This window comes from Strix uralensis, chromosome 34 (genome assembly GCF_047716275.1).
Source record: "Strix uralensis isolate ZFMK-TIS-50842 chromosome 34, bStrUra1, whole genome shotgun sequence".
Classification (NCBI taxonomy): Eukaryota; Metazoa; Chordata; class Aves; order Strigiformes; family Strigidae; genus Strix; species Strix uralensis.
Window position 1 is genome coordinate 2,882,424 of NC_134005.1, and position 20,626 is coordinate 2,903,049.

At 54.1% G+C, this 20,626-nt stretch overlaps 2 protein-coding genes across 5 annotated transcripts; both read right to left on the reverse strand.

Moving 5' to 3' along the window:
• Positions 1 to 5,476: 5,476 nt before the first annotated feature.
• LOC141936833 (maestro heat-like repeat-containing protein family member 7) lies at positions 5,477 to 10,731 on the reverse strand. 4 transcript variants are annotated; one of them, XM_074854156.1, is made up of 13 exons: positions 10,237 to 10,731; positions 9,665 to 9,793; positions 9,450 to 9,544; positions 9,167 to 9,313; positions 8,857 to 9,011; positions 8,417 to 8,564; positions 7,974 to 8,111; positions 7,613 to 7,789; positions 7,113 to 7,268; positions 6,495 to 6,596; positions 6,015 to 6,117; positions 5,792 to 5,854; positions 5,477 to 5,674 (listed from the first exon to the last, which is right to left on the reverse strand). In XM_074854156.1, the coding sequence occupies exons 2-13, from the start codon at positions 9,783 to 9,785 to the stop codon at positions 5,541 to 5,543; spliced, it is 1,539 nt and encodes a 512-aa protein (XP_074710257.1). In that variant the 5' UTR covers positions 9,786 to 9,793; positions 10,237 to 10,731; the 3' UTR covers positions 5,477 to 5,540. The 4 variants fall into 4 exon arrangements, with proteins under 4 accessions (XP_074710257.1, XP_074710260.1, XP_074710258.1 ...); XM_074854159.1 differs by lacking the exon at positions 9,665 to 9,793; XM_074854157.1 differs by lacking the exon at positions 5,792 to 5,854.
• Positions 10,732 to 10,994: 263 nt separating this feature from the next.
• On the reverse strand, positions 10,995 to 14,642 carry LOC141936830 (coiled-coil domain-containing protein 81-like). Its single transcript, XM_074854152.1, has 8 exons — positions 14,623 to 14,642; positions 14,426 to 14,504; positions 14,014 to 14,167; positions 13,539 to 13,795; positions 13,279 to 13,364; positions 12,784 to 12,899; positions 12,199 to 12,307; positions 10,995 to 11,698 (listed from the first exon to the last, which is right to left on the reverse strand). Exons 1-8 carry the CDS (start codon positions 14,640 to 14,642, stop codon positions 11,506 to 11,508), a joined length of 1,014 nt encoding a protein of 337 aa, XP_074710253.1. The 3' UTR covers positions 10,995 to 11,505.
• Between the last annotated feature and the right edge of the window lie 5,984 nt (positions 14,643 to 20,626).

Consider the following 20,626-nt stretch of genomic DNA (forward strand, 5'->3'; position numbering starts at 1 on the left):
ACAGATCATTGTGGAGAATACACCTGGTAATTAATTTTTAAATGGCTTAATTTGAATTGTCTTTCACAAAGGGGATCTGTGCTCTCAGGAAGATTATTTAAAATAAAACTCCAGTACATGATTGAAAATAGGACTCTGAAGAATGAAGTCTTTCTGAGGCAATCATAATTACATATATAAATGAAACATAATTAAAGGATTAGATGGAAAGGCACCCTCTTGATTACTGGCTGAATAGGGCTGAAGAAATTGATTTCCCAATAGAAATCAGCCTCCAATATTCTTTTTTTTGACAACTTAGCTAATACTGATTAAGCAAACTATTGGAAAAGGCAAGGCTGTTATTTTACTATTTAGTCATCTCAAGTAGCCAAGCTGCTTTCTCTCGGTTGGAGAGAGAGGAGTCTCTTTTGGTTTATTGCAGCGTCGTTAGTCCTTCCTTTTGGTACCTCTGTGTTATAGATAGATTGTAAGGGTGCATTGTGTGTATAAAATCTTAAAGATAAGTCAAAACAAAAACCAGGGTCCATCCCACAGATCGTCTAATACCTCAAGTTCAGTAAGCAAAAAATAACAATTCAGGGCCAAGAACAGGCCAAAGACGTCACCATGAGGCAACAACCTAGGAAGCGTGTGCGGAAGATGTTAAAAGAAGTTTGAGAGAAGATGAGTTAATGTCTGTGCAGTACTTTGAAGATCAGAACTGTGAAGTATTAAGCGTGTCAAGGTGTGGCAGAAGAGCGCTTGGCACGTGTCTCTTTTAGCACGGGCAGCCTCCAGCCACAGTTGCCAAACTGACTATAAGAAGGGAAGAGTGAGGGATTTGTTGGGGGTGAGGATGTGGAAGGCAGGTATGAGGACCAAGAAATGAGCGTAGTCTCAAATGAACAAAAAGCAGGGAGAAACGCTCCTCCTCCATTTGCTTTCCTCTTTAAAATCAGGGCAGAGTGTAACAAACAGTGACTCGTGTTTTGGGGTTTCTTTAGAAGCTCAAATCGAGGACGCCTGCACAGTGAACGTACCCAAAGGACTCAGGCCCCAGCACTACCAGCATCAACACCGCTCTCTGTGCCTGTGCCTCCACTTCCCTTGTATCCTCCACCACCCCCCGCACTTCCTCTTCCCCCGGGGGTACCACCACAACCGTTTCCTCCTCAGTTTCCACCTGGGCAGCTCCGCCTGCTGGGTGCACTCTCCCTCCTCCAGGATATCCCCCAGCTCCTGCAGACACGTCACCAGCTTGAGGACCAGCAGCAGTTCCAATGGCTCATTCAAATGCCAGCCCAATGACACAAGCACCTCCTTTAGAGAATTGTAGAATCACTGAGGTTGGAAAAAAACCTTTAAGATCATCGAGTCCAACTGTTAACCCAACACTGCCAAGTCCACCACTAAACCATGTCCCTCAGCGCCACATCTACCCGTGGATGGTGACTCAACCACCTCCTTGGGCAGCCTGTTCCAATGCTTGACAACCCTGTCAGTGGAGAGGTGTTCCCCAACAGCTGATCTAAACCTCCCCTGGTGCAACTGGAGGACGCTGCTTCTCCTCCTATCGCTTGTTACTTGGGAAAAGAGACCAACACCCACCTTGCTACAACATCCTTTCGGGTAGTTGTAGAGGGCAAGGAGGTGTCCCCGCAGCCTCCTTCTCTCCAGGCTAAACACCCCCAGTTCCCTCAGCCGCTCCTCACAGGACTTGCTCTCTAGACCCTTCACCACCTTCGTTGCTCTTCTCTGGATGCGCTCCAGCCCCTCAGTGTCTGACTTGTAGTGAGGGGCCCAAAACTGAACATGGTATTCGAGGAGTGGCCTCACCAGAGCCGAGGACAGGGGGACTGTCGCTCCCCTGGTCCTGCTGCGATTTCTGACACAAGCAGGATGCCTTTGGCCTCCCTTGTCTAGGGAGGAGTTTGACAGAGCACAATGAGACTTAAAGAAGAGTGGGGGTTTGGCCCAATGAAGTTGGGCTGTTTTTCATGTTTGTGTTTCGATGGCCTGTCGGACGGCAGTTACACTCAAGTGCATCTGACATCAGCAAAAATGACAGAGTGTTTGCTCCAATAGACTTTCTGGGTGCAGATGGTGAACATGCAAAACTAAAACAAGACAAATGTCATCCTAAAACTTTCCCTAAGACTTGTAGGAATTCTAAACTGGTTTTGCTTAAATGGCATGTCCAGCTTTGCATCTGCAAGCAGTATGCATTTTCTCATACTGGCCATGTTTTTCTTCTTGGTGTCTTTTTGTGATAAAGGTCAAGCTGTAATTGTAATAAAGGTCAAACTTATCTTAACAGGGAAAAGAAGAAGTCCAGACTTGATGAGTTTACAGGTGATTCAGGAACGGATGGAATATAAAAAGACTCCAAAGGAGCGCAGGCGTTTGTTTTCCAGGTAACTGCTTTACATGTCCTTAACGGAGGAGCAGGCTGGCTAGAGGAATCAGGAGGATCTGCACTGCCCTCTCCAGATGGATGGGATGATCCCAGGGGTTAGCAGGGAGAGGATTTCCATACGTAGGTTACTAGCTCAGCTACGGCAGAGATTACAGTTGGCTGAGAGTTACAATTTGGCAGCAGTTGCTGAGGAGCAGGTGTCTCTTTCACTAAAGCTTCTCTGTAGTGACACCCTTCACCTCCTGACAGCCATGAGGAGGCCAGAACCTGAAGAGGTCTAGTTGCTGGATTTTCTGCCTCTCCCTGTTCTGAGTGTAACCGTTACCTCAAAGCAGTTGGGAGGAGATATGGGAGAGAAATTGCCTTCATCTCCTCTTTTATTTATCTCCTGTGGGTACATGGGGAGATGTTAACCTGGACTGCACACTGGTGGCTTTCCTAGGAGTTTCTTGACATTGATCAATTTTTCTTAGGAACTAAAAGATCAGACATGTTTGTAAGGAAATCTTAAATGGGTGAAGGACTTTGAGAGGAGGAATGATGCTAATGAACATATGCGGAATAACGTGAAATGAGTTAGTTTGAGCCAATTCTGCCTTACTTGTGAAAGCAAGCTCAAAAAAACCCCCATATTTCTGTGATCCGAACTCCAGCACTGCCAGTTTCATTTCCATTTGAGTGTACAGCACCGAGCAGCTGACAGTGTGGCTGTTGATGGATGAAGCTCCAAGAAATAGAGATGGTGGCTCTCTTCTGTCAGTCTTGAGCACTCTCAGCACAGGTGAATTGTTTTTACATAACAGCTCTGAAAGCAACAGCGCAGAGTTTTCATGCTTTAGCCGAGTGCAGTTTTGTTGCAGGGCAAGCTGGTCAGACTTTAGAGTCTGGTTTATGCAGGTGAGACTTTGCTGTGGTTTGTTTCTCTCCAAAGATCTCTTGGGTGTGCAGCCTAACAGGAGCAAAAGCAACTTGAGCTAGGTCAGGAAAGAACCTCAGGCATTAGCAGACTCTCCTTTAGTGACCTTTGAGACCATTTTGCATTCGAACTACCAAAAAAATGAAAAATATTTTGCTGCTTGTGTTTGATTCTCAAACCTGAAGGTTTCTTGAAAGGTCCTGTTAGTGTGTTGAGACAATACAAGCACGATGTTACATATAAAATTTTGCCTTTATATCTGTAAAGGTGTTCTCTGAAGTGCTATGTAATTACATATTAATATATATTCTTATGAATTGACTAATGTTTTCTTCTGTATTGATGTTGTTTTCAGAATACACAGATGATAATGCCCCAATTCCTAAGAACTTGTAGTAATTGTTAGAAGAATCTCTGCTGGAGGAGTTAAAGCTACCAGCAAAACCTGTGTTATGTAAGTACCCATGAAGCATTATATTCTTTGTGAGGGCTTTCAGTGTGTTAAGTTTTTTAATGGATACTAGTTTACAGAGGCATTCGGAGTGTATCTTTCTTGTGAAAGCTGCGTGGGGTAGATTTTAATTGCCCTGCTGGGACATGGGGTTCAAACTCCAACAATGGTGGCTTTTAAGATGATTCTGTTGGTTTTGTTCTTGGGGTTGATTTTTCTGAGAGCCAGGTTGTAGGTCCTCTTTCCTCTATGTAGAGAGATTCCTTATAATATGTGTGTGCTTTTATTGCTTTTATAGTAAAGACAAATAAACATTGTAGCGTAAATATATCATTTGTTCCCATCTCAGAAGAGTTTGATTCTCAGAAGAATCAGAACAAGCTAGTATCAGTTATAAAATATCAGCAGAATGACTTGTGGAATACATTACAGCCCAGTTATGTCACTTTTTGGCTACAATAAGAAGTTTTCAGTGAACTCTCCAATGTGATGAGATTTCCGGTGATAGCTGGGCATTAGCAGAGAAAAGACAAGTGATAGAAAACAGCTCCCAGTAAAAGCTTGCTGATAGTTAATGTGTATGAAAAATAACATATCAGTGGGTTTAATTTTGAAAAGACAGGTAGGACTTTAAATCTTGCAACTGATGCAATGTGGGGAGGTACTGATATAGTATGCTTCATGTTTACTAAATTTCATGGTCAATGATTATGCTAATAGCTATAGTTACTGCACACCTGGGGATAATTGTAAAATTGTTCAGGTGACACACTGAAATTTATCAAGATTTATCTGCACAAGGCAGATGACCTCAGTGCCTTTCTGCTGTACGCTGCCTTTCGTCTGTGGTGTGAAGCAGCTGGCATTTTGGTCTCAGACAATACTTAAGCAGATGGCCGCTTACAAACTAAACCCACCCAAACCAGGAGACACAGGTTTTCATCCTGTGAAATCTCTTTTCTGTACTTGCCTGGTCTCCATGGAAACACATTTCAAAACTGCTCTCACAGGTTCCCCCCTTTCAGGAATTGCCTGTGGCTGCAGGGATGCCGTGTGAAGCAGGTGGGACAGGGCTGGTGTCTGCTCTGGGTCGGGGTTTGCACCCCTTGGGTGCTGCGGAGAGGCAGGGTGCTGCTGGTACCTGAAGTGATTTTGGGTTTTTTGAGAGGCAAAATTGCCACTTGGTATCGTGGTTTAACCCCAGTCGGCAACTAAGCACCTTCCCCCCAAGCAGGATGGGGGGAGGAGAATTGGAAAAGTTAGAGAAGTGGTGGGTTGAGATAAGAACGGTTCAATAACTGAACTAAAATAACATCAATAATAATAAATTGTCATGAAAAGGAAAAATTAGCAAAGAGACGGAAATGAAACCTATGGAGGACAAGTGATGGCAATGAAACCAACTGCTGACCACCAACCGACCAGTGCCCAGTCAAAACCAGCCCAGCTCCCCAGTACAGGAGAGGATTTTGGTGCTGGGACAAATGGCGACGTGCCAGCTTGGCGTGGGGGTGCCTTTTTGTGCCCTGTGACCCCTCGGGAGGGGCAGGATGGGCTAAAGCTTCCCTCCTCCTCCTCCTCCTCTCTGGGCTTTGTGGTCTCGCGGGACACCCCGGGTGCGGGTGTGCGGCCCTGGGGGCAGCGGCAGAGGGACACTGCTCGGGGGGTCCCCGTGGGAAGGACACCGTGGGACTGGGCTTGTTGCTCCAGCTTGATTTAAAAAAAATTTATTGAAGTACGGCCTTTCCCCGAGAACTGCACCTCTCCGAGGCTCATCAGGCGCAGCACCACAGCAACCGCAGGCTCCATCCTGACCTTGGCTTCTGCTTTAGAGCTGTCAGGATGAGGACGGTCTGAGCTGCCAGGCACCTGATGGAGTGCTCAGCGTCGTTCTCCAAGGACTGGAGGGCTGCGAGAGAAGGAAACAGAGCAGAGGTGAACCCCCCCTGCCCGCAGAGACCCCAGGAGCCCAGGCTCTGTCCCCTGCCCCACCAGCCCCCGCCAGCACAGCACTGCCCCTATTCACCACTCTGGCAGATCTCCCACAGCTTCTCCAGCCTGAGGATCCTCCGGCGCCGCGCAGCAAGCCCTGGGGCACAGAGCTCCTGTCAGAGCTCTGCTCCCCCTCGGCAGGGCTGTCCCCCAGCAAGGACAGCACCCGAGGGTGCTGGGAACCAGCAAGACTCCCAGCGAGCCCCACCAGTGGGGACTGGGGCCGGGCGGCCAGAAACGGGTCCCCGGGAACTCACCGATGAACCTGACGGCCGCCTCTCGCACGCTGGCCTGAGGGTTCTCCACGTAGAGCAGGCTCTGGAGCAGATACTCGTCTGCGCTGTTCCTCTTGTGCGTTATCTGAGGGAGCACAAGGGCACGGGGCTGGTACGGTCCCTCCGCAGCCGTCCGGACCAGTCCCTCCTGCCAGCACCCCGCTCCCTCCCAGTGACTCCCGTCTCCCAGCCAGGAGTCCTGTGGGGCTGAGGGCCAGAGAGCGCCACAGGCAGAGGGGGCTGGGGGTGCTGAGACCCCTCCGTCCCGCTGCCAGGGCCCAGATGGGCCGGGGTCTCCTGGAGAAGAGCCCTTGGGGGGTGCGTGCTGGAGGGCAGGGAAGGAGGATGCAGCTGGAGCAGCGGGGCTGGAGCAGGGCGGCGATGCAGAGCGGCACAGCCCCCCGCACGGCACGGCTGCAGCCCCCGTCCAGCCCGGCCTGGGGCTTTGGGGGTTGTCCTCACCAAGTACTCTCCAATCAGGGGTGTCTGCCCTGTCTCGGCCAGGAAGCTGAGCCTCCTCCAGCCCAGGAACTCTGCACAGGCGCGGAGGGTGTCCCAGGAAGCCTGCGGAGAAGCAGAAGCTTGGAGATGGCACCAGAGCCCAGGGAAGGAGACCTGGCATCCTCCTCCTCTGGGCCTGGCTTTGAGCTGCGCGGATGGGGTGATCCCGGGATTGGATCCCCCTTCATTCCTGGGGCCATCCCGCGCTCTGGGAGCTGGCCCTGACACCCGGGGGGTCTTTGGACACAGCCCTGGGGGACAGGGATGGGGGCTCAAAGCACACAAAGTCCGTGGGGTCTCGTGTGCTCGGTGGCCACAGGCCGCTGCTGAGCAGGGAAATGTCTGTGCCCAGTTCTCCGGCCCTGCTGGTGCTGGGGCTGCAGGGACCCTTCCTCTGGGCTGGGGGGGCCCCCACCTCCCCCTCCAGCTCAGCAGCAGGGGAGGGGGAGGAGGCCGGTGGAGGTGGGACCGGCGCAGCGGGACCCTGCGGTGACACACAATCCCGTTGTCCCTCACAGCCAGGCCACCCCCGTGGTGTCAGCACGCCCTTCCCCGTGACACCAGTCACTGATCTCTGACCTTGGCCACGCTCTCGATCTTCTCGTTGGTGTGGAAGAACAGCGCCAGCACAGCACCCTGCACTTTCTTCACCATTTTTTTGGTGTTTCTCTCCAGCGCGGTCTTCATCACGTCTTCGAAGAGGCGGATGGAGAGCTCCCGCACCCGGCTGGACTCCTGGCAGGGAGGAGGACAGAAGGAGCTCAGCATCAGCCGCTCCTCGCCCACGGGGAGCAGGGCCGTTAGCGTGGCTGGGGGGAGAGGAGCTGCCCCAGGGTCGGATCCTGAACGCAGGAGCCGTCGGCCAGACCTGCAGCTGTGGCTCAACGGCCCGGGAGCCCTGAAAGGCCTCGGAAGAGGAGCGGGGAGGAGAATAGCCTGGAAAGGCCACGGAAGGAGAGTGGGAAGAGCCCCAAAAGGCCACGCAAGAGGAGCCAGGGGGACATCCCTGCCCAAATGCTGCCCGCAGGGCCGGGCTGAATGTCCTTCACCCATCGCCTCAGCTCCGCCTCCCGCCTTACATCATCGAAGAGGAGCGGGAGCTTCTCCGCCAGCCTCAGAGCGATGAGGTTGGCCTCCTTCCTCTTCATGTGAGGAATCACGTTGACGAAGAGCATCAGGGCCTTCATCCTAATATCGCTGTTGGCTGCCAGCAGGTTCTCCATGATGTCGGGCAGGAGCACCAGCATCTTCCTGGCCTGTACGGAACACACCGGTCACCTTGTGAAGTGGTGAAAGACCCGCCCCAGGCACCCCCCAGCCCCTCCAGAGCAGGGAGGGTGCTTGGAGCCGTCAGCCTGCATCCTCCTGGCCAGGGCCAAGCCACCGCATCCCCCAGGCCCTGGCTACCAACTTGGCTCCCCTTGCCGACCCCCCACTCACCGTTTCGGGTGTTTTTGAGAGTGTCGTGAGGCCCGTGAGCACGAGAGAGAGCATCACCGGACTGGGACACCTCAGGTACCTCTGGGTTTCGTAGAGGGCAGCAAACTGCTTGTCGTCAATGTCAGCGCTGACCAGCAGCTAAAATGGAGACAGTGGTGAGAGACCAGCAGAGCTGTGAGGCTCCCTTCCCCGCGCAGGCACAGCCTGTGGCAAGGGTCTCCTCTCCCCTTGAAGCCACCTCAGAGTCCCCACCTCTCTGTCCCAGGGCCAGAGTCAGGCAGGTGGGTGCAGGCAGGGTGGAAGGCAGAGCGCTGCCTGCACTGGGACAGGCTTCGTGGGGCCAAACCAGCATCGGGTGGGCCCAAATGTGTGGCACGGGGGTCTGGGAGGAGGAAGAGGAGGAGGAGGAAGGCAGAGCACTGGAACTGAGCGTGGTCACTCACAGCCAAGGGGTAGATGCAGGCATCGTCCGCAGCACAGCTGAACACCCTGCGCAGCCGCCAGTCCTGCAGCACACCGAGCAGCTCCGACACGACTCTCCACAAAGCCCAGGGCACGGAGATCATCACCTCCCACATGGCCACGGCAGCGCTGCGGAGCCAGAGCCAACTCGGTCAGCAGAGCTGCCTCGGCTCCTCCGGACCCCGCCCCTGCCCACCCCCCTCATTTCGGGGTGCCCGGGGAGGCAGAGGGGGTGAGGTTCTGTTCCCCATGGGGCAGGGCCTCCGCTTTGGCCGGCTCTGGCCGGAGTGGGAAGCGTGGTGGGATGGAGAGCCCTGCTCCTCGGGGATATCCCACAGTTTTCCGTGGGTCTGGCAGCCAGAGAGTCTCTGGGCCACTCTCCCCGTGGGGAATGAGCCTTCAAGGCTGTCGGGGCCGGTACCTGTCACACGTTGGAGAGATGACCAACAGGCTCCTGACCACCTCCCTGGGACGCCACTTGGTCAGCAGCAGCAGCAGCGAGTCCAGGCTGCGCCGGGCCGGCTCCGCGCGGATCTGCTCCACGTTTGTGTGGATGCATCTCAGGACTTCTGGCACCTGGAGGGGACACGGGTGAGGATGGTGCTGCCCTTCCCATCCCTCCCTGCTGCCTTGACATGGCTTCGGGTGCCCGAGAGAGCCGGGTTAGGGCAGGAAGAACAAGACTTGACACGTCTTGACACAGAAGGACAGTCCAGCCACGGGGCACTTACATCCGTCAGCCAGGACGCCGGGTCTGTCATGGCCGTGTCCACGATGTCGCTGCCCATCTGCCTGTCGTGGACATCGTCTGCCATCAAGGCCTCGATGGCCACGAGAACATCCATGTTCTGAGAAGGCTGGAGGGATTCGTCAAACACCTACAGGTGGAGGGACAGGGGGGGAAGATGTGTCATGACACTGAGCTTGGCTGAGCAGCTCGGCCACCTCTGGGTCCCCTTGCTCGCACAAGCCGATACCATGGACAAGGGTCCCGGCGAGGGGGGAGCTCATTACCGTAGTCATGTCGCTGCTGTCGAGTGAAGAAAGCAACCAGGTGCTCTCAGAATCCCATCCCCATTTCTCTGGAATCTCCTCTGGCAGCATCTCGACTACATGGAAACACAGAAGAGTCGGTAAGACAACGGCCATCTTGGCCAACCAGCCTCCCAAAGGGTGAAAAGAGCTTGAAACGGGGGAAACGGGGTCCTGGCGTCGGCCCCCTCACTCACCAATCCACAGAGGCAGGACCGTGGTCACCTCGCAGGGCTCCAGCGGAGAGCTGCTCTCCTGGGGAGCCCCCACCTCCTCCTCCCAAACCACCCTGGGACTGCTGGGGGGTCTCTCTGCCATCCTCAAAACTGGGTGAGGGACAGTGGGGGGGGTTCAGCTTTAGGGAGTGACGGGAAAAGACGTGGGCTGTGCTCAGGAGTCTCCTCGCTGCGCTCCTGCCCTGTCCCTTCCCTGTCTTGTCAGACGCTGCGGGGCTGCGCTGCTTAAATACGGTGCCATGGGGTGACACGGAGTGATGTCACAAAGGGGTGTCACAAAGAGGGGTCACATTGTGACCTGTCACCCAGGCTGGGTGGGGCAGGGGTTCCGCTGCAGGGGGTAGGGACCCAGCTTGCCACTGGGCCACGGCTCCTCTCGGGGTGTCCCCAGCCCCCCATCATGTCCCCTCAGGACCTTCCCGTACCCCCCGGCTCGTCCCAGAGGGTTCACACACCCCGGCACGGCCCCCGGACCTTCTGCTTCGATCCCGACAGAAACACTCCAGACTGCCCCGTCTCTACTTTGCGCTCACCTGGAGCGTTTGCTCGCCTGTCTCCCGTTCTCTCCCACACTCCCAGAGTAGCTTTAATCTGCTACAGCAGTGTCCTGGTTTCAGCTGGGATAGTTCATTTTCTCGAGCTGGGAGGGAGCACAGCCGCAGTGCTGTGTTTTGTGACGGCGGCATCTTCCTTCTGTCGGGATCGCTGGCCGGGAGCGGGCTGTTGGTCGGTGGGTGGTGAGCAGTCGCCTTGTGCATCACCCATATGTACTTTCCATTGTTGTTATTTTTTTGCTTTACTACAATCACTAAACTGTTTTTTTTATCTCAACCTACGAGTTTTCCGTGTGTCCCTCCACTCTCTTGCCCCATTCCCCCGACGGGGGGAGGGAGAGCGACCGGCTGCGTGGTGTTTGGCTCCGACCGAGTTCAAACCACGAGAGTCCTTTTTGGTGCCCAGCGTGGGGCTCGAAGGGTTGAGATAACGGCAGATCGGGTCAGTGGGTCAGAACCATTTGTTAGGAGCATTCATTAGATTGGCTTAGCAATTGCTGGGCACAATGTCGATCGCTTGGCTCCTTAAAATTTCTTCTCCTCATTTCACACAGAATCACAGAATCATTCAGGTGGAAAAGACCCTCGGGATCATCGAGTCCAACCCACAGCCATGGCAAAGGTCCCTGGGGAAGGTCCCTCCCATGGGACCACGCTGGGCTGATCTCAGCGCCACTGGCCAACTGCCAAACCCTTCTCCCCCTGCTGCGGTTGCAACCGATTAAAAAAGTCGACGCTCTTTTGCAACTTTCCCCCTTTATTTTTATTCCTCTTTTTCCTGATGGCTCCAGCCAGGGCCTCTCCGGCCCGGGGAGATCTGCTCCTCAGCACGAGGCATCGCGGGGAGCCGGGTCCCCTCATCCCTCCATCGGTTGCCCCAAAGCCCGGGTGTTCATCGAGGGGCTCCTCGAGCAGGTTGGCCTCGGAGTTCCACGTCCGGAATTGTTTTCCCAGGTTACTGCAACACCGGCCAGAATTTCTGAGGAGGAAACTTCACAACACTCTCCATCTTATCCTCCGTAGCGGCCACTTGGGCCCGTCGCAGGAGGCCTCCTCCAGCAGGCTGGCCTCAGAGCTCGTCGTCGACAAAACAGCTATGACGGGTGTTCCGAAGTACGAGGCCTCCTGAGGAGGGGAGGGCTTGGCTTTCCGGGTCTTTGCAGCTGCCAGCATTTTTTCCACCATTCCTTGTCCTCGTCTTACTTGTCCTCCCCATCCTCCTCCTTTTTCCCCCCATTCTCCTTCTCCTCATCCTCCTCGTCCCCATCCTCCTCCTTTTCCATTTCCTTTTCCTCCTCCTCTGCAGCTCTGAGCCGTCGCTGCCTGCACTTGGGCTCGGCTCTGCTTTGACACTCGGTCTTTGAGTGCAGCTTTGCCCTTGGCTTGGCCGGTCCCAGGCTGCTTTTCTCCAGAGGAATCCCCCAAGATCTCCGGCTGCTGCCTGGAAGGACACAACGGCAGAGAGGTCTCTACCTGAGGAACACGCTGGGTTTGGGGCCGCATCCTGCCCCCCATGACCCTCTTTGTGCCCCTGAGCTAGGCCCCGCAGCTGACACACGGCTGTCCCCGTGTCCCCAGGCCACGCTGGGGCTCTCCTGAAGGGCTGGAGAAGATCCAGCCCTGTGAAACTGGCGGTCCCACTAGCCCCATCCCACCCCTCCGATGGGCGGTGATGAACGGCGAGTGCTTGGGGCTGGGGAATGGGCTCTGGCTGGGTCAGAAAAGTCACAGAACCACAGAATAGTTTGGGTTAAAAGGGACCTTTAAAGGTCCCTTTAGTTCAACCCCACCCCTGCCACGGCCAAGGACATCTTCAACCAGAGCAGGTCACTTCGAGCCCCGTCCAACCTGACCACGAATGTTCCCAGGAATGGGGCATCCACCACCTCTCTGGGCAACACGACCCTGTGCAGATCCCCAGCCCTGAGCCTTCAGCCTCACCTGACCGAAGACTTTATCTTCTTCCTCTTCTGCCCTGTGATCTCCCGGAACTGTGGTGGTTCCTGGTTAGGCGAGCTTGGAGCAGCGAACCCAGGACATCCCACTGGAACTGGGAGGAGAAACCTCGTCAGAAGAGCATCGCTGGGCCGCTGCCGGCCCCGGTGACACGCAGGGGTGCTCCGGCCCCTTCCCCAAGGTCCAAGAGGGCCGTTCTGCTCCCCTCGCAGCCGCCATCGCAGCCTCTCTGCCCCCAGTTCCCCATTGCCGTGGTTTTGCGACGGCATCGTCAGCTCCCGGTGTGGGAAGGGGGAGCGGGGAGGTGACCGGGACTCTTTTGGGGGGTCGTTTCTTGGCGGGGAGGAGGCGGCCTTGGATCACCATCCTCCCACCTCACCCTTGGGCGCATCCCACCCCGGGGCTCCGTGTTGGTGAAGCCAATGAGTCGTTAGGACAAACGGCTGTGCCGAGCTGGGGGGAAGCTTTGGCACAAGTCGGAGCCCTTTGACACTCAGCGCCGGTGATTTCCAAGTCAAATGACAGAATTTGGTTGCCCGCACTGTGGAAAGGAGCCGGGAGCTGCTTTACCTTGTCCAAGAGGTGGCAGAAACTCTCTTCTCGTCTGCTCATCCTCGCCAGGGACTTGTCTCGAGGTCTTGAGAAGAGCCCTGAGAGGTGGTTTGTGCACAAACTCCATTTCAAGCCTGGGAACGAGGAGAAGACACCGCCGTGACCCAGAGCACCACCAGCCCTTGCCGCTCGCCGTGCTCACCGGCAGATTTTGGCATTGCCGTAAAGGCTGGTTTTTTTCCCCAACTCTACCATGTTTCTCCCCAAGTCCACCATGCCCCATCCCCAAGCACAGTCCTGGGAAAAGGAGTCACCCAGCAAAGAGTCCAGGCCACCATGGGAAGGAAGTGTTGCCTAAATTCCTTGGTCCTACCCATCAAATCTGCCTTATGGGAGTGACCACGGCCTGGGGACATCGAGAGTGGCTGCCGGGTGTCCCCATGGGAGGACACCCGTGGGGTCATAAGGAGCAAATGTCACCTTGAGAGCGGCTACAGCCGCCAACGTACTCACTCGGGAAAGATGACAACATGGCCAGAGAAACTCAGGGAGGCCACAAGTACCATCCGGGACACCACCATGTCCAGCAGCCGGGGGACCTGCAATGGAGGAGCTCCAAGATGGTGGGATGTCCTCAACATGGCTGTGAGCCATATTGGAGAAGCTCGAGGCAGGGAGAGTTGGTAGGACCATCAACTCTCACCTGGCCGTGTCCTGCCGGGCCACCGCCATGGGACTGCCCACGCGTGCCACGGAGAAACAGAATCACTGACCTTGAAAATCACTTGTTCCAAGTTCTCCTTCCCAGACAACATCTCCAGGAAGTCGTAGTAGAACTTCATTTGCACCGTTGTGCCTTCAATGAGGAGCACCCCGATGTCCTTCAGGACGAAGGCGACGTTCTCCCCCTTCCCCAGGCAGTAAGAGAGGAGGGACACGGTGCCCTGGATGCAGCCCGCCGCTTTTTGCCGGGACACCGAGGCGGCTGCAGCCACCTTGGAGTATTTGAGGGGCTCCAGCTCCTTGTTGCCTGAAAAAAACCACACGAGAGGAGTGGAGACGTTCACCCAGTGGCCCTTCCGCAGGCGCTTCCCAAGGCAAAACGATCGTTGCCTCCCCCAGAAAGAAAAAAAACCCAAATTTTGGGCTCTGCTCCACAGAGGGGGAGTCACTTCCGAGAAGCTTCTCAGCCCCAGGGAAGGGACGCGATGACCGTGAAGCCAACCGGGGTTTAATCCGCCATCTTACCGGGCAGGTAGGCCTTGTTGTCCGACAGGTTGCAGACCACGATGAGGTTTCTGGCCGGGTGAAAGACGGGCCTGTGGATAGTCACGGCCTCCTCTCCAACCTGGATCTGTCTGGAGACAACGTCAAAGCAGCCGAGGGCGGGAATTCGGACACCCTGGAACAGAAGAGAAGGAAGGACCCAAGGGTGAGGACGGCAGAGGGAAGAGCTGGAGGTGGCCCTGACCAGGGATGGTTCGTTGGGATGGATCCTGCCCGCTCCCGCTTGGGGAGGAGACGCTGAGTCCTCCCCCTCTGAAAATGTCAGGGCAGGAGCAGCCTGGAGAAGAATTTGAAATCCAACCGCTGGTCTATTTGAAATAGATTTTAAGGCCTAGTGAAACGTGTTCGGGACTGAGCGATCTCGTCGTATTACCAAGGCACCGGGGTGCTGCTCAACAGGCCTGAAAAGTGTTCTTAGCCCGCTTCTTGGATAGTCCCGACCCAAGGCTGCTCTAAAACCCAGTCAAGCTAATCCTATGGAGGCAGTTTTAACAAAGGATGATTAATTGACTAAACACAGGGGGGTTGCTAGATTAAGAGAATTTAGGATATCAAAACTGCTCACTCTACCTAAGCTTTTCGTAGAACATCTTGGAGTCTTTCTCAGAATTGTGTGAGATAATAATATCATAAATAACTAATAACTAAGAAAAGATGAGAATCAAGAACTAAAAGGTTGAGTGGAAACTTCCAAAGACTTTGGACTCAGGTAATAGATTTAGATACAGTATATAAACGGTGCAAGTCTTTGGGACATTGGCCACTCACTGAGGTGTTGGCCCAACTCTGAGTTGTCAATAAAGCTAAGCCTAGAGATTCTTTAACAAGCCCGAGGGCATCCGGGGGGTCTCCAGTGCCCAGGATCAGCCCTGAGGTCCACCACCACCTCCCAGAGGCGATACCACCCTGGCACAAGCCCTGTTTGTCCCCCAGTGGGGACTTTTGGGGTGAGTTTCCCACTTTCTGAGGAGGGAAGAGAAACGACAGGCTGTGCCCCGGGGCCGGGGGGACTCCCCAGCTCTCTGGGCGGACAAGGAGGATGCGGGTGTCACCCCACCTTGCGCAGCACCAGCTGTTCTTAAATGCAGCCGGCCACCGCGTCCCAGACGGCTCTTCGCTCTGGAAAACAAAGGAAAACCAGGTCACGCTCCACGTCCACCAGCTCTCAACCCTCCAATGTCCCCCTGAGCTCTGGCGCATTGAAGACCGTGGTGGGGAGAAACACCAAAAAAATGGTGAAGAAAGTGCAGGGTGCGCTGCTGGCGCTGTTCTTCCACACCAACGAGAAGATCGAGTGTGTGGCCAAGGTCAGAGATCAGTGACTGGTGTCACGGGGAAGGGCGTGCTGACACCACGGGGGTGGCCTGGCCGTGAGGGACAATGGGATTGTGTGTCACCGCAGGGTCCCGCTGCTCCGGTCCCACCTCCACCAGCCACCTTCCCCCCCTGCTGCTGAGCTGGAGGGGGAGGTGGGGGCCCCCCCAGCCCAGAGGAAGGGTCCCTGCAGCCCCAGCACCAGCAGGGCCGGAGAACTGGGCACAGACATTTCCCTGCTCAGCAGCAGCCCGTGGCCACCGAGCACACGAGTCCCCACAGGCTCTGTGTGCTTTGAGCCCCCATCCCTGTCCCCCAGGGCTGTGCCCAAAGACCCCCCGGGGGGCTGGGAGACACCCCTTATGGGAGAGGGCTTGGTGAGGACAACCCCCAAAGCCCCAGGCCGGGCTGGACGGGGGCTGCAGCCGTGCCGTGGGGGGGGCTGTGCCGCTCTGCATCGCCGCCCTGCTCCAGCCCCGCTGCTCCAGCTGCATCCTCCTTCCCTGCCCTCCAGCACGCACCCCCCAAGGGCAAAAACGAACGCAGGAAAGGCTTTTGCCTTTACAATCCTTTCATCCCTGTCTCCTGATTACGCTTCCCTCTACTGCTGCCCAAATCCAGATGGTTTATGCTTTGGGCCATTTGTTTCACGTACAGAAACTTTGTTTTCTGCCTCTTCTTTTCTTCCATGATTCGATATTTCTCAGCATGACACAGTTCTGCTGTTGTGTTCACTGGTAACATTCTCACCTGCCCACGCTCTGCGCTGGGTTTCTGTCCAGCTCCAAATCCAGGCTGCTATGACAGAAACTCCGAGTTAGTTTCTCACATTTGGAAAACTTCCCTTCTGTAACTGTCAGTGAGGCTTGAAACTGCCCCCACTGGCTGATAGACCAAACCCTTTCTCGTGGTTACTCAAGGAGGTTGTGGGGTCTGATGTCTTTACACTCGAGTTTCATGGCTGTCTTCATCAGCAAATAATTTAAATATGGGGGAAGCAGCAGCAGGCAGAGAATTCACTCTGAGAATGAACCATTTCCTCTGAACCAAAACACTACTGGGACCAGAGGTTACAGCGTCTGCATTTTGTAGAAGTTTTGGAAGGTTCTTGGGAAGATTATCCCTATGTTGTGACTACAGAGAAAGGGAATTTGCCTGCAGCGGAGCAATCTGCCAAAGCAAGTTTTGGCAGAACTGGGAGGAGGTGAAACACTGAAACCCCAAAAGTGTGCTGCCCCCGAATCCCGTTGCACTGTACCTGGGGAGCAGGTGGCATTCGACCTACACACGTGCTCTGGTGTGTATCTCCCACGGGGCTGCCAGCAAGCCAGAGAGAACAGAGGGAAGGTGCAGAATGTTTCTAGAGAAAGATGCAAGAATACGTGGTTAAAAACCAAAATAAACTAAAAAAGAAATACTGTACTGAAGAAAGTACTAGTTAACAAGGAGCAGTGGGAATAAATGGATGAAAGGGAACATTTGCGACGGCCTGGAAAGGCTACTCAAAGAAAAGGCAACACTTTTAGCACAGGTCACCTCCTCCCCTCCACCCGCGGTTTCGAAACCTACTTTGTAAAACCCAATTATGTGTTTCCTTCCCCGGATCAGGCATTTCCCCATCCTCCTTCACCCAGAATGCCTGTTCAGTTCATGAGAACCGTGCTGCCTTTTGACGAGAGCATCCGAGAGAACCAGGCTGTCCCTCAGCACCCTGCATGTGGTTCCCTGCGTTCAGCCCACTGCAGTCACTCCCGTCACGCTGGAATTTGTTCAGTTTTCTCTGTCTTTCTGCACATCCCAACCCCCACTGCATTAGTGCTAGAAGGCTGACGAGTGTGGAAAGATCTGTCAGCATAGTTTTTAAATGCCCAGCTCACATCATTGCAATTTTCTTTGCAGATTTAGGAGGGAACTGCTCAGGTTCAAAGGGTGATCGCAGCTCGTGATCGTGTTGCCAAATAGAAGGCTCAGAGCAATGTATCCAGCACGGCTGGTGCTGCTGCAGTGCTCTGTGCTCTCAGGGAAGAGCACTGTAGTGCATTTCTCAAGGCAATTAGAAAGGTGTGGGAAAAACCCCTTTTCCTTCAAAAAAGGGAAAATAAAATCTTTTTATTGGGTGCACAGTTAAGCACTACTTCTGTACTCCCCGTCCATCCCCTCCCTTCACTTTTTGGGTACGACCTGAAGGACTCAGACAGAACGGCCTGTACTGCTCCGTTGTTAGAGGGGGACGTACTGGAACTTGTAGGCTACAAACCTTGGGAGGCCTGATAAAGGGAAGAGAAAAGCACTGAGAAAAGTGCTGATATGGTGAAGAATTGCTAACCTGTGAGTCATGCTTGATAAAGGGCCGAAGACGGTGCAGACAGCTAGGAATTTAGAGTTTTTTACAGGAGTGGCTTAGTTGCTATTAGTCCAATTGCTAAAGTTTCAGTAGCTACCGATTAGCGCGTGCTGATAAGAATTCTGAAGCATAGCAACCAGTCAATTTAACACACGCATCTTCTGATTTTCTATAAAAATGAGTGTTACATGTAATAAAGTGAGAACTTTGCTTCCATCAAGCCTGTCTCCCGTCTCTCAGTTGCGGCATTCACTCCTTCTGACTAACAAACTCGCTGATTTCTAAACATTTCTGAATTCCAAACTCACTGGCTGTTGTCTTGCCCCACTCGCTTGCTCTTAAATCTTTGGCTTTTGGTGGGAGAAGAGGTAAAAAACTTCTCTGTAAAATTTATACGACCAAAACGGGAACAAAATTATTAGTTTTTATTGCCTGCGATGGCATCTAGCACGTAACACGGAATGGGACTTGAGGTGTTTCCGCGTTGTTCAGAATGATACGGATTTGCCTCCACTGCGTTATCACCGGAGTTTGGGTGGATAGCAAATTAGGGAATCTCAGGGAAATCGATGCCGCTCCCTCAGGAATCCCACGTTGCAGCACACTGTCTCTAGGTCACCACTTGCTAAGGGAAATATGCGAACACTGGGGTTTTGTGGCCTCTAGAAACGTGCTTCTGTTAAACAATTGAAAGCGACTACATCTTCCCTTCTGGACCTTTCCAGAACATACAGTCTCACAAAGTACACCACAGACGGGGGTTATTCTTCTCAAACGGTGCCCACATTATCCATATTTTACACACACTCAGGAGTCAGTATGAACAAAAACTAGTTCTGGTTTTCACAGGGCTTCTCTTGAGGGACAAACCCATCTCACTCACCTGAATGCAGCAAAGACAGGAATTGTCATTCGGTGCGTTTATCTCTGGGCCTCAAAGGAACCTGTAACACACATGAAGAAAACCCTTGTTTTCTTGGGCTTTAAGCAAGATGACTTCTTTAGGGATGAATGGGAAGTACAGCTCTCGAGAAACACAGACACGTGTTTTCATCAGCGTGGGAAAAAACAAGTATGATCACTCAGTTTTAAATGTGTTTTCATTCTGACTGATCCCACAGCAAAGAACCTGGAGGAAATGGCCTTATTTTCAGTTTCAACAATGCTGGAAAGGGCAAGAAATGAGAACCTGACAGCACCACGGTTTTTCACTGTAAAATTAGATGATCAAAGTGTTATTTCTGGCCGTCATTGCTGCATCCTATGAAAAATCTCTTTATAAGCAGAGAGGTGGGGTTGCTTTTATTCCCTTTGCTCGTCACATCATTTCAATTGTATTTCAGGCAAACTGCCCAGTGCCTGCAGCGTGCCACAGCCCGCAGCCCCCGAACAGCCCTCCCAGCTCTGCAGCACCAAGGCTGCGCTGTGTCGCTTTTCAGGAGTTAGATACTATCCAGTAGGAACAGATTATCAGCTTCAGAGAGCGGGGCCTCTCTCACTGCTACGCTTCTTAAGCGAGTAAATGTTCAGTCAGGACGATTCAAGTGAAAGCGGGCACCTTCTCCTTGAGAATGACTTACAGCATCACAGTTATTTCACGTCTGGTATATTTACCCCTGTTACTCCTTTCCATCAGTATATATACTTAACTGCATTTCTCGAGAAGGAGGAATTTTATTGCTTTTTACCTTGGATAGGCCCTTCTGTCAGTGCTGGCAGAATGCACCTTCCCCGGCCTTCCTGGGGAATCGCTCGGCGCTGCTGAGGCCGCCCCCGAGTGCTGTGTCCAGCGCTGGGATCCCCAGGACAAGAGAGGCGGGGACAGACTGGAGAGAGTCCGGGGATGGGCCACGAAGGGGATGGAGCACGAGGCTGAGCGAGCCGGGGCTGTGCAGCCTGTGGAAGGCTCAGGGGGATCTTGGCAATGTGCACCAACACGCGATGGGATGGAAGGAGGCAGACGGAGCCACGCACTCCTCAGCAGCACCCACCAACAGGGCAAGAGGCAACGGGCACAAATGAAACACATAAAACCCCACCTGCACACAAGAAAACACACTTTTTGTTACTGCGAGGGTGGGTCAAACACTGGCACTGGCTGCACAGAGAGGCTGTGGAGTCTCCAGCCTTGGAGTTACTCAAAATCCAACCGGACATGGTCCTGCACAACTGGCTCTGCTGGCGCAGGGGGGGTGGACTCGATGACCTCCAGAGACCCCTTCCCACCTGAACCCCTCAGGGAATTCACAGAATCACAGAATTATCTGCGTTGGAAAAGCCCTTGAAGATCCTCCAGTCCAGCCATGAACCTCACCCTGACCGTTCCCAACTCCACCAGATCCCTCAGCGCTGGGTCAACCCGACTCTTCAACCCCTCCAGGGATGGGGACTCCCCCCCTGCCCTGGGCAGCCCATTCCAACGCCCAACAGCCCCTTCTGCAAAGAAATCCTTCCTAAGAGCCAGTCTGACCCTGCTGCAAAATTCATTTCCCTTCCCTGGCCCCGCTCCCTGCTGCAAAATTCCTTCGCAGCCGCTCACCCAAACGCCCTCGCTCCACCACGGCCCTGGCAGCCCCGCTCTGAACGCAGCGCCGGGCGGTACAAATCCTGTCGCCAGGTGCAAAGTCTGAGTTGCTTAAGGAAGAGCTTCATGGCGGTGAACTGCCACTGACTGCCCTGCGGGAAGATCGGTGCTGTGCCACGCCGGACAAGTATTGGCTGGAAAAAAACACCCAACCCCCCTTGAAAACCCCGCAAAAAACCCAACGCACCCCGCAACGCCTCAAACCCCTCCCCCAGAGCCCTCCCCCCATCCCACCCCCACCGCCCAAAATAAAGAAGCAAAGAGACCTTATTGCCTGTGCTCTGTGCCAGCAGCGTTACACACACTTTCCCTTGGACTCTCCGAAGGGTGTT